General features: G+C 38.1%; 1 protein-coding gene across 3 annotated transcripts in view; it reads right to left on the bottom strand.

Moving 5' to 3' along the window:
* col7a1l (collagen type VII alpha 1-like) overlaps window positions 1-12080 on the bottom strand; it is a 101619-nt gene that overhangs the window by 79093 nt on the left and 10446 nt on the right. For all 3 annotated transcript variants that reach the window (XM_083527919.1, XM_083527921.1, XM_083527920.1), the window contains exons 4-11: window positions 8480-8660; window positions 7779-7938; window positions 5171-5264; window positions 3748-3921; window positions 3409-3572; window positions 1820-1949; window positions 1589-1705; window positions 1279-1434 (exon numbers count right to left, since the gene is read on the bottom strand). In XM_083527919.1, coding sequence (XP_083384045.1) covers window positions 1279-1434; window positions 1589-1705; window positions 1820-1949; window positions 3409-3572; window positions 3748-3921; window positions 5171-5264; window positions 7779-7938; window positions 8480-8660 — 1176 coding nt within the window. The remainder of the gene's footprint in view (window positions 1-1278; window positions 1435-1588; window positions 1706-1819; window positions 1950-3408; window positions 3573-3747; window positions 3922-5170; window positions 5265-7778; window positions 7939-8479; window positions 8661-12080) is intronic.

Genomic DNA, 12080 nt, shown 5'->3' with positions numbered 1-12080 from the left:
AGGATTAGGATTTGTCTGAATTAGGATTTGTCTGAATAAATACTTTAATACATTACACTGTAACGACAAAAGTTTGTGGACACCTGAGCACAAGTATGTGATTTTGAACATCCCATTCCACACTTAGTCCCCATTTTCTGTTATAGTACCATCCATTGTTCTGGGAAGGTGTTCCACTAGATTTTAGAGTATGTTTGTGGATTGTGTGGAGATTGAGGAGGCCTGGGGTACAGTCAGCATTCTAATCCATTCCAAAAGTGTTCAACAGGGTTGAGATCAGAGCTCTATAGCAGGCCACTGAAGATCTTCCACTCCAAATCATGCATCTTCATAAGAGCTGGATTTGGGACTCCTATATCAAGTTTCATGCTACTGCATCCACATACGTCCTATACAATTGTGTGCTTCCACATTTGTGGTAACAGTTCGTGGAAGAAGCGCACATGGCTGGTGAAGTTAGGCGTCCCAATACTATATCGCCATCTAGTGGTGAATATAGAGACATGCTACAAAACTCAAGTGTATTTGTTTCCTTTTAGGGAAACGAGTTTAAGAGTAAGAAGCAATACACTTCTGTCTAGTGGGAAATTATGCTTATTTTTGCTCGAAAAAATTGCAAATTGGCTGCAATTACATGGTGTGTGTGTATATATATATATAAAAGGGAATATAAAGAAATGGTTATAGACTCAATATTATTTTAATTAAATAGACAGTATTGTGTAGAGAATTCTGCATCAAATATAATCTGGTATATTAAACTAGGAGAAGCAGGACTTTACTGGCATAAATAGACCTTTAATATACCGGTACATTAACAGTTGAACAGTTGCATTATGTTGTATTACATTAAAATATATGATGATGCTGGATATGAATATTTTGTTAAGGCATTAGACTTTGGATCGGAAGGTCATAAGTTCAAATCCCAGCCACACCAAGCTGCCACTTCTGAGCCCCTAAACAAGGCCCCTAAACCTCATATCTGATCAACGATACGAACGAGAAAAATTAGTGAAAGAGATTGCTACACAAATATGACCTTGCTCTGGGAGTGCATGTTTTATATTCGGTTGATTTGGAACTGCACTCTATTGCACCATAGCACTGGCGTGGTTCATAAAAACAGCCTTAAATGATCTATAAAAGGCATAAATTATTCAGTAATGACAAGGTGTGCATTAAAGGAATGTAAGGATGGGTCATGACAGATTACGGGATTATCAGATAACACACACGGGCAGAAATTCAACACTAAAACAAAATAATAATTCGTACATGTTCTCCCAATGACAGACACAGGCTCACTGGGTCCCTCAGGGTATATGGAGTAGATGCTAACTGTGTATATTTTATCCTCCTCCAAGCTGTCAATCACATGAGAGGAGGCATCGCCCTGCAGCATCTGCTCATAGATCGTCCCGGGTCTGTCGGCTGGGATAATAAAACAGAGAATAGTTTTAAGATGATTTCATTCTTTTCATTAATCCGTATAATAATTGCACGTCGTTGATTGTTTTATAGCGTGTAACCGATATCCGAGGTTGTTCTCGAGCGTGAAAAGAGAAATACACGGTGACGTTCTCACATCTCGGGATGAAGATTTTGTACGTGTCCACGTGGCCGAGCGGAGACGTCCAAGCCAAGCGCAAAGAGAACAGCCCTTCTTCAATCACACGAAAGTTTGCGACCGAAGGTACAGGAGCTGCACAAAAACGTGTGAAAATCTCAATAACCAGCTATGAACGACTATGAACAGCTATAAACAATTGTAACAGTTCTAATAGAGATTTTGTGATCTGGGGATAATGACACTCACTGGTCTCTGTGATTACACTGGTCGATTCTCCGATGAGGCCGGGGTAGATGGCGTAGACAGTGAGAGAGTACTCGGTCTTTGGGATCAACCCTGTCACTTTAGTGTTTCCCACATCTCCCTTCAAATCAATCTGAGAAACAGAGATGAGGTTTACGAATCATGCTGCTGTGTGTCTTTTTCTTCGTTGAGTCCTACTGGAAAATTAAGAGTTCTGATAGCCTTGGACATCTTCGTGGAGAGCAACCATTCTAATTCTTAAATTCTCAGAGTACTTTGACATGAGCTGCCATGTTGACCATCCAGTGGTGAGAGAAATGAACTAAAAACACCAAATTTTGAACTGGTCTAATACAAGATACACACATTTGTATGGTGGTGTGAAGCAGATAAAAACATGGACACGATGAAATGTTGCTTTGCATCGTTACACGGCGTTCAGCTGTTATCACCGGGGGTGTACTCACTTTTGTTGGCAGTAATTTAGACAATAACGGCGGCATGTTAAGTTATTTTCAGAGCACAGTAAATCTGTACTGCTTTACAAGCTGCACATTGACTCTAAAATACATCCAAGTTCCATTTCTATAGTATTGTCTCTTGAGAAGATACTGAATCAATTGCTGAGATACTGTACTTGTTCAAAAATATATGAAATATATATATATATATATATATATATATATATATATATATATATATATATATATATATATATATATATGAATGAAACCTCAATTCCAAAAGATTTGGGACAATGTAAAAATGTAATGTTCTGTAACCAAAATGTAAAAAAAAAACAGTCTGCAATGATCTCCAAATCTCATAAATCCATAAAATTCATATTCCATTCACAGTAAAAATGAAAGACATATCAAAAAAGTAAATTTGAATTGAGGAAATGCAACATTCTGGGGCGGAAACAAGGTCATTTTGAATTTAAAGGCGAGGCAACGAATGTCTGGGAAAAAGTTATTAAAATTAAACAGTTGGACAAACATTTTGCAACTAACGAGGTTAATTGACAACAGGTCATTAAGATGATTGGATTTAAATGGTGGATCTTAAAGAGGCGGAGTCTCTCAGAAAAACAGATGGTCAGAGGTTCACCAATCTGTGAATGATGGTGTCTACAAACTGTGGAAGAATTTCACAAAAATGTTCCTCAACATTAAATTACAAAACGGTTGAAAATTCATTCATTCATTCATTTTCTCCCGCTTATCCGTAATTCGGGTCGCGGGGGCAGCAGTCTAAGCAGGCCCCCGCCTTCGACTGCTGCCCAATCCTCACAGCACCGTCCCTAACGGTCCCTCCTGCAGGTGGTGAGCCCACGGGAAGGCGGCCCCACGTCACTCCGACGTCACGGACCTTGATATTTCCCTCGTAAGGGACCCCCGGAGCATAGAGGGTTAAGGGCCTCGGTTGAAAATTCAATCGTTGAAATAAATATATATATATATATATATATTCATACAGAATATTTGTGTGCTACATATATACGCTATATACTGTGTGTGTGTGTGTGTGTGTGTGTGTGTGTGTGTGTGTGTGTGTGTGTGTGTGTGTGTGTGTGTGTGTGTGGCTCTCACTTGTCGAGGTTTTACAGGGAGCAGATGGCCCTTTGGAGAAACAGGAGCGATCAGCAGCCTGTAACCTGTCACGTCTCCGGTGGCCTGACTCCAGGAGAGCTGTAGAGAGTTGTAGCTCAACTCACTGACCTGCAGGTCCCTGGGGCCGACCACCTTCTCTGTCACTATCACACCGAGAGAGGAAGAATGATTAGTGTGATAAAGAGAAAGACAGATAGTGAGAAAAAAGAGAGATACAGGGCCAACAGGTGGTGCGAAGCTCATTTCTACTCGAACGAAGCCAGGTTCAGTCCGTGTCTCCTCTCAGGAGTGTGTTTGTGCACGCGTTTCGTGTCTCACCCGGACGTGTGTGTTTAACAGGTCGAGGAGGTTCGGAGGCAGTGAAACACACGCGACGTGAGATTTTGGGCAGCAGACTTTCTAGAAAGGACGAATCAGGGCTAAGCATCAGGTGCTCCTCGTGAGGCTCGCTCACTATCCTCTTCAGCTCTTCTGGATCAGCATTCCTCACACCTGAGAAACATACACACATACTAGTGATGGTGAGATTCACCGATTCGCATCGCTGCATCGGCGTAAAGGTTAACGAAAAATGCGTAGTTTTTAACTGTACAAAAAGATTTATTTATATATAAATATTTATAGACACGCAATACTTTTATTATTCAAAAAGCGACCAATAATTTGTGACCAATATTTTATATGTAGATTGATTTCTCCTCGCTAAACTGCTTTCAGTCGCGTTCTCTCAACACCACTGCTGCTACGTGAATATAGATTAGAATTACAGATTTACATGGCAGAGGTAGAGCTGCAGCTTCCCGGAGACATGACAAAAAAAAGAGCTTCATGTATATCTTTATGTATAGTTAATCCAGATGTTTGATGCAAATTATTTTTTAGATGATGTATGTATCAATTATGAATTACTTCTGTAATTTAAAATATGGCATATATTTCACATTCATACTAAGGTCTGTCTAAATACTCAGTTCTGATTGGCTGGAAAGTGTGTTACTGCTACATACAGAGTGAGACAGCTGTTTTTAGCAGAGATAAGGGTAATTCACACACACACACAATCTTTTTCTAATGACAATTTATCGTCATTGTCCTTATATTGGCAAAATTCCTAATCTATCAACCTGTATATAAAACAAAAAAAGGAAAATTTTTAAAATCCTTTTCATCAGGTTTTGTGTTTTGCATCGGGTGGTACTTTGTGCAATAGAATCCTTCAATGCACATCTGGATCGGTGTCATCGTATAAACTGTGGTCTATTTTTATTCTTCTGATATGCAAATGATCATGAATATGCAAATTTGCCCATAACATCACGCAGCAAGTCCTAGCGACTCAAGTAGTAACTTCCTGCTGAAAGGAGTTTGCAGTGTGATGTTCTTGCATGGTCCATATGTATGAAACCAAGCTGATTTATTCAGGCCTCTTCAGGGCAGACTGATTAGAGAGTCTGAGTGTCAGAACATCAGAGTGTTGGGGGGGTTTGAAGGGGGTACGCATGATGAGAAATCACTGCAATTAGCCGGGCGCTCTCTAATGAGCTGTAATTATTTCTACACTCTGGGCATCGACATTGAGCCGAACGTTATAAAGTCAAGGCAGCAAAGCCAAGTGCTGACAAACGCACTCTACGTCAACACCTCTATATTTGCTGTTATACACTGTATTGATGGACCTGATGACTAATTCCTACGTTAATCAGAACAGAACGGAGCGGTGTAGAGGGAGGATGCTGCTTACCTACTGCGAAAAGAGAGATGCCGCTCTCCTCTATCGCTTTAACCGGTCCACTGATCACATCATCCGATCTGCCGTTAGTAATGAGCACCGCGATCTGAAATCAGAAAAGCATATATTGTGATTGGAATCTGTTTTGTTTTTAATTATTTCCTGTGCATTTCGAACAACAGAATACAGCAAGAAGATGCTCAAAAAGTTATCCAGGTTCTTAACGTTATATAAGGAATAGGTTCCCCTAATAAGCCTATCGACTGCATTATTTATACCCTTAGATGTGATTGGAGCAGATCATCCACGTGTAGTGTATTCATTTATATCTACTTACTGATCTAAAGTATTTACGTAACTGTAAATTAACTTTTGGCTACTTTCTATTTTTTATTTTTTTTTATATCAAAAATATAACAACTTTTACTCTCAACTCAACTACATTTATGATTCAATATAAACTGATCAGTCATTATATTATAACATTATTACATCATCAGTGGTGAATTGAAGAACACTGATTATCTCTTCATCATGGCACCTGTTAGTCGGTGGATTTATTTATTAGGCAGCGAGTGACATTTTGACCTCAAAGTTGACGTGTCAGAAGCAGGAAAAATGGGCGAGCGTAAGGATTTGAAAATTGTGACGTCTAGACGTCTGGGTCAGAGCGTCTCCAAAACTGCAGCTCTTGTCTGGAGTGGTCAGTATCTATCAAAGTGCTCCAATGAAGGAACAGTGGTGAACCGAGGTTCAATGATGCATGTGTGGAGCGAAGGCTGGTCCGTGTGGTCCGATCCAACAGACGAGCTCCTGTAGCTCAAACTGCTGAAGAAGTTAAAGCTGTTAATGCTCCATGTAAAAGGGGACCAACACAATATTAGGCAGGTGGTCATAACGTTATGCCTGATCAGTGTATGTACTTTTTTACTAGACTATATTTTAAATGACTGTTACCAATTACATTTTGCTTTTGGCTCACTTGTTCTGCAGAGGAGGTGATATTGCCATCTACATGATATTGCGATTTGTCTTTTTGCGCCAAATGAATCTTCTCCACATGAAGGCGAATTAGCATCTTGCCGAATGCCAGGTGTTTCACATCAATTAAGGACATGGCTGCAGCCAGTAACGAAGTCGAAGCCAGCACAAGCGGCGCCAGCACTGACAACCATCGGTGACATGACGCTCGAACATTATTTATTAGTTATCTGAAGATAACTTTTTAAAAGTTTGCTTTATCGCTTTGTCTTATCTTTTTGACCGACTTGTTCGATCTTTGTTTCATTCTGTCGTGTTGAGTCTGTTGTGATGATCTTTGTGATGATGCACAAGTCCTCGACACCAAGACACGTGTTTGCCGATGAAAATCCAAAACCGGTTGATTTGTGAGGTTTTATTTCCTAAAATACAAATAAAATGCTAATGCTAAACATGCTAAAATGCATTAGCATTGTTGAGGTAAACAATTTTATTTGTATTTTAGGAAATACGAGACATTCAAACGCGTATCTTGGTGTCGAGGACTTGTGCATCTTTGAGCCTATGTTTAATATGAGTCAAATACTCAAGTACTGTTCAAATGAGATACTCGAAAATTCTCCTAATTCTGAATTCTCTATTCTGGTTAGTTGATATGCGAATTTGTCTGTACTTTGAAATTTTTTGCTGAAGATGTTTTGAGTCCTAGTTTAAATATAAACGCATATTTAATAGCATTTATACACCCCCCCCCCCCACCCACACACATATCGTCTATTTAAACATATCAAACTTGCCTCCGATTACTTTCATTATAAAAGAGTGCCTGCTTTTATACAACGTTCACCTGAAGCAGAGGGTCGAATTCATCAAAATTCACCGAACAGCATTATGCCTCTGCACAAAAGTGCTCTCGTGTGTGTGTATGTGAGCTGACTTTAAACAAAACCCGATACCGCTGCAGTTAATTACAGCCAACCTGCGGCCTCATTTGCACATCAGGTGCTCGTCTCCGCAGGACAAGAACCCGAATGCGGTCTGAAATCCTAATAAAGTCCTTGTGTTTCAATGCAGTGTGTCTCCCTGGCTGGAGAATAACATAAAAATATACAAATATGAGATTAAGGTTAAATGCTTGATCAATGCTAGTTGATCCATGGTATATATTGATACACCAAACGATATTTTGTCCTCTAAACTTTACTCCTTTTTCTGCTTTATATTCTGTGTACCTTTACTATATATATATATATATATATTATATCGACAAAAGTATTAGGACACCTGATATTTCCAGCTGTATGTGGTTCATCTACAAACTGTTACCACAATGTTGGAGGAACACTGGTTCCAGCACAAAGCCAGCTTCATGAAGATCTGCTTTACATTGGTTGGAGTGGAAGATCTCCTGCTATAGAGCTCTCATCTCAACCCTACTGAACATGATGAATGTGAACACTGACTGCACACCCAGGCCTCCTCAGCTTTCCACCTACATCACTACCTGACTTTACTAACACACTCCACAAGCACACTCTAAAATCTAGTGGAACATCTTCCCAGAAGAGAGGAGAGTATTATAACAGCCAATGGAGACTAAATGTGGAAAGTCAGGTGTTGCGTATTATACAAAATATACCTTTGGAGTGTTTTCCCGGATAATTGACTGACTAAAAACAGACTCCACAAGGAACTCGAGGGCCACGCCTGTGCGACTCCCTCCTCCCTCGTACGGCAGCTCCTCCACCGCGTTTAATATCTCCTCCACGGTGGAGTAGTCCGTCAGAGCCACACGCATCCTGCCAACACAAATGTATTAGGGTTTAGGAGTGGGCCGACAATAAATTCATGAGGAATCATAAATAATTCTACACAATTGACTCAATGAGAGGACAAAGACCATGTTCATTAGCATACGGTGCATTTATTTAATCAGACTGAAGATGGATTTGATCTATGAACATCCAGGTTACGCTTCTGCTGCTCCACTTTGCTCACTAGTGATGGGAAGAGTGGATCGTTTTAGTGACTTGGCTCTTTGAATCTCGTTTTTCATAACGACATCTTTTTTTATTCATTTCGTTCAGTTCGTTCTTTGAATCATCTTTAATCATGTGACCAAAAGACAAACGACTCATGAGATGAACCACTCCACTACTGTTGACACCATATGAGTCTTGAAGTCATTACAACCCCTGGTTTAGGAGGTCAGGGCCTTATTCAGCCACTAGGGCGCCAAATCGTTCTTAAGGATGGAGAAGATACCCATACACACAATCATACACAAACAAAGTACCGGCTAATCTGTCTGTAATTATGTGAAGAATTAATCTAGTGTACCTCGGAATATCTGCATATAAAGTGACTCCAAAACGAACACCTTCTGCTCCGATCACGCTGCTCTGGAAGGATCGGATAATTTCAGCAATGAACTCTTTAATCTGGCCGAAGCTGGAAGGACCCACCGACCACGACTCGTCCACCAAGAACACGATGTCCGCAGGCAAGGCCGTGCGACACTCTGGAACGAAACAAACACAGACATGAGTCCATAAATGTCATAAAGAAAGCTATGAAGTCAAGTCACATTTACTGCAATCACATTTACGCTGAGGTCGACCAAAGGATGATAGGGCCACTAAATCCACAGTGCAAAACATAAAACAGTTTATGACTCAGTCTGCAGTACAGTTTGTAATACAACATCCTCAAAAGGATTGTACAGTGTTATAGTATATATATTTATGCTATAATGGTCACATTGTCATTGTAAAATTTAGTTATTATCAACCATTACCACTAGATGGCAGTATGACGTTAGCAAAACATGCGCCTAAGAAGGATTTCACAGATTTTAGAGTTGGACAAGCTGCAAGGTGTGATAGGGACAAGAAGGAAATACTACACCAGTCATTTATTCCATAATGTTTATTAACAAGACTGTGTTTAGTCTTTAAAGAAGTTTTGCAGGGTTTTGAAGTGCACTGAATTCTATGTTCATTCATTCATTCGTTCGTTCGTTCATTCATTCATTCATTCATTCATTCATTCATTCATTCATTCATTTATTCATCCAAATATGTTTTGCAGGATTTTAAAGAGAACTGATTTCTATATTAATTAATTCAATCATTTAACTATCCATCCATCCATCCATCCATTCATTCATTCATTCATTCTTTCTTTCTTTCTTTCTTTCTTTCTTTCTTTCTTTCTTTCTTTCTTTCTTTCTTTCTTTCTTTCTTTCTTTCTTTTATTCATTTACTTACCCAAATATGTTTTGCAGTGATTTGAAGTGAACTGATTCATTCATTCATTCATTCATTCATTCATTCATTCATTCATTCAATTATTCATTCAACCATTCATCCATCCATCCATATATTCATTCACTCATTAACTCACTTATCCAAATATGTTTTGCAGGGTTTTAAAGAGAACTGATTTCTATATTAATTAATTCAATCATTTAACTATCCATCCATCCATCCATCCATCCATCCATCCATCCATCCATCCATCCATTCATTCTTTCTTTCTTTCTTTCTTTCTTTCTTTCTTTCTTTCTTTCTTTCTTTCTTTCTTTCTTTCTTTCTTTCTTTTATTCATTTACTTACCCAAATATGTTTTGCAGTGATTTGAAGTGAACTGATTCATTCATTCATTCATTCATTCATTCATTCAATTATTCATTCAACCATTCATCCATCCATCCATATATTCATTCAATCATTAACTCACTTATCCAAATATGTTTTGCAGGGTTTTAAATTAAACTGATTCATTCATTCATTTGTCAAAAATTTGTCCAAGAATTTGCTTGGTTTTGAAGTGAACTAATTTCTATGTTCATTCATTCTTTTATTCATCCATCCATCCATCCCTCCATCCATCCATCTATCAATCTCTAATCTATTTAATATTTGAATAAAATATTTACTTTTATACACATTTTATTAATTTTTTATGTTACTTTACTCTTTTATGTTTAATTTTATTTGATCCTATTTTATTCCTTTCATCTTTACAAGTTGGACAGTCATAAAAAACATTTCACTATGTGCATATTAATATGTATGTTACAAGTACAATTTGAATTTAAATTTAAATTTAAATTTAAATTTAAATTTAAATTTAAATTTAAATTTGAATTTGAATTTGAATTCATTCATTCATTCATTCATTCATTCATTCATTCATTCATTCATTCACTTATCATGAGTGCATTATAGTTGTAGCAGATGTGAATCCTTTCCTGGGATACTGATCAATTGCAATTCACCATGTACACACCTTCACAAGAGAAGAAGGAAGAGGAGGAGGAAGAGAGAAAAATGAAGAAAAAAAGGAAAAAAAGAGAAAAGAAATGAGGCAGAGGAGGAATAATGGGAGAAAAGAAAGAATAAGAAAATAGGAAGAAAAATGAGAAAGAGGATTTTTGTTTCATTCTGGCATGTTGAAGAGCACCGGGGCATGGTGCAGGGGCCCAGAGCCAAAAGTTCTGTCACCACTCCACTCTGTGGTGAGGAACACGGTTCCCCGAAGGTCGTTACATAAACAGGTAGATGCATTAACAATCCACATTAGAGTCAGTAGTTGATCCACTAAAGTAGTGATTTTGTAGTTTGTTTTTGTATTTATGTCGGTAATGATTTTGCTCTCGGTCTTCTAAAAGTGCTAACGACCTGCACAAAATATCCACGTTCTTAGAAGTAATGTGTAATTGCAAATCATAATCGATAGTTAGTACAATATTTCATGACATAGAACCAGATAAAAAACGTTGCTGTAAAAGGAAAATATCTAAAAACATTATATATATATATACACTGTAGTATAACAGTAAATAGTTTCTGCTATTAGTGTGTATTTGTGATGTTCTATCAAAATATCTACTATAAAGTCTGAAATTATTACCCTAAATATTTTCACTAGCGTGTGTCATGTGCTCGAGAACTTGTGCATCTTTAAGCTTAAGCCCAATATAAGTCAAATACACAAGTACTGTTTTAACGGTAACACGGTACATAAATAAGCATGTAAACTAAATTCACTTATTATGAACTTATCACGAGTTCATGTGGGAACAACAGCTACCTTAAATAGTACATGTTTGTTTATTGATAGTATATTAATAATTACTAAAATGATTAATAGCAAAATTCATAGTAAATTATATAAAAAAACAGTGATATTGTTCTGCCTTTGTGCGTTCACACGAGGAGGATCATTCAACACCATTCAATAGTGTTTGTAAGTCTTTTAAATAGTGCACTTTTAATTCCTATTCTTTTCTATAGAGCACGTTACATGAATTACCAAACATGTTCTAACATGCGATTAAGGTGGCTGTTGTTCACACATGAACTCATGTGACTGATGGTGTAATTAAGATTAGTTCTTAATTAGTAACATTTAGTTTACATGCTTATTTATGCAGCGTTATTGCAAAGCGTTCACGTTCAAATCAGATACTCGAATGCTTTTACTCGTCACATTGGAATGGAGCAGGTTTTGCATTAAGGCATTTACTTTTACTCAAGTATGATTTCCAGGAACTCCTAACACCTCTGTAGAATAGAATAGAATAGAATAGCTTTTATTTGTCACATTGAAATTACAGCACAGTGAAATGTTGTTCTTCGCATATCCCAGCTTGCTTGGAAGCTGGGGTCAGAGCGCAGGGTCGGCCATGATACGGCGCCCCTGGAGCACACAGAGGGTTAAGGGCCTTGTTTAAGGGCCCAAGAGTGGCAGCTTGGCAATACCGGGGCTTGAACCCCCGACCTTCCGATCAGTAATCCAGCGCCTTAACCACTGGAGCCACTACTCCCCCGAGAGAGAGAGAGAGAGAGAGTATTCTGTATTCTGTATTCTGTACTGTATTCCTGTACATAATAGTTTTCGATTACTATAGGAAGTGGAATATAAGGCAGACGAG

This window comes from Silurus aristotelis, assembly GCF_946808225.1.
Source record: "Silurus aristotelis genome assembly, chromosome: 24".
NCBI classification, from domain to species: domain Eukaryota; kingdom Metazoa; phylum Chordata; class Actinopteri; order Siluriformes; family Siluridae; genus Silurus; species Silurus aristotelis.
The sequence above is the reverse complement of the archived record's forward strand: the minus strand, read 5'-3'. Positions and strand labels throughout refer to the sequence as shown.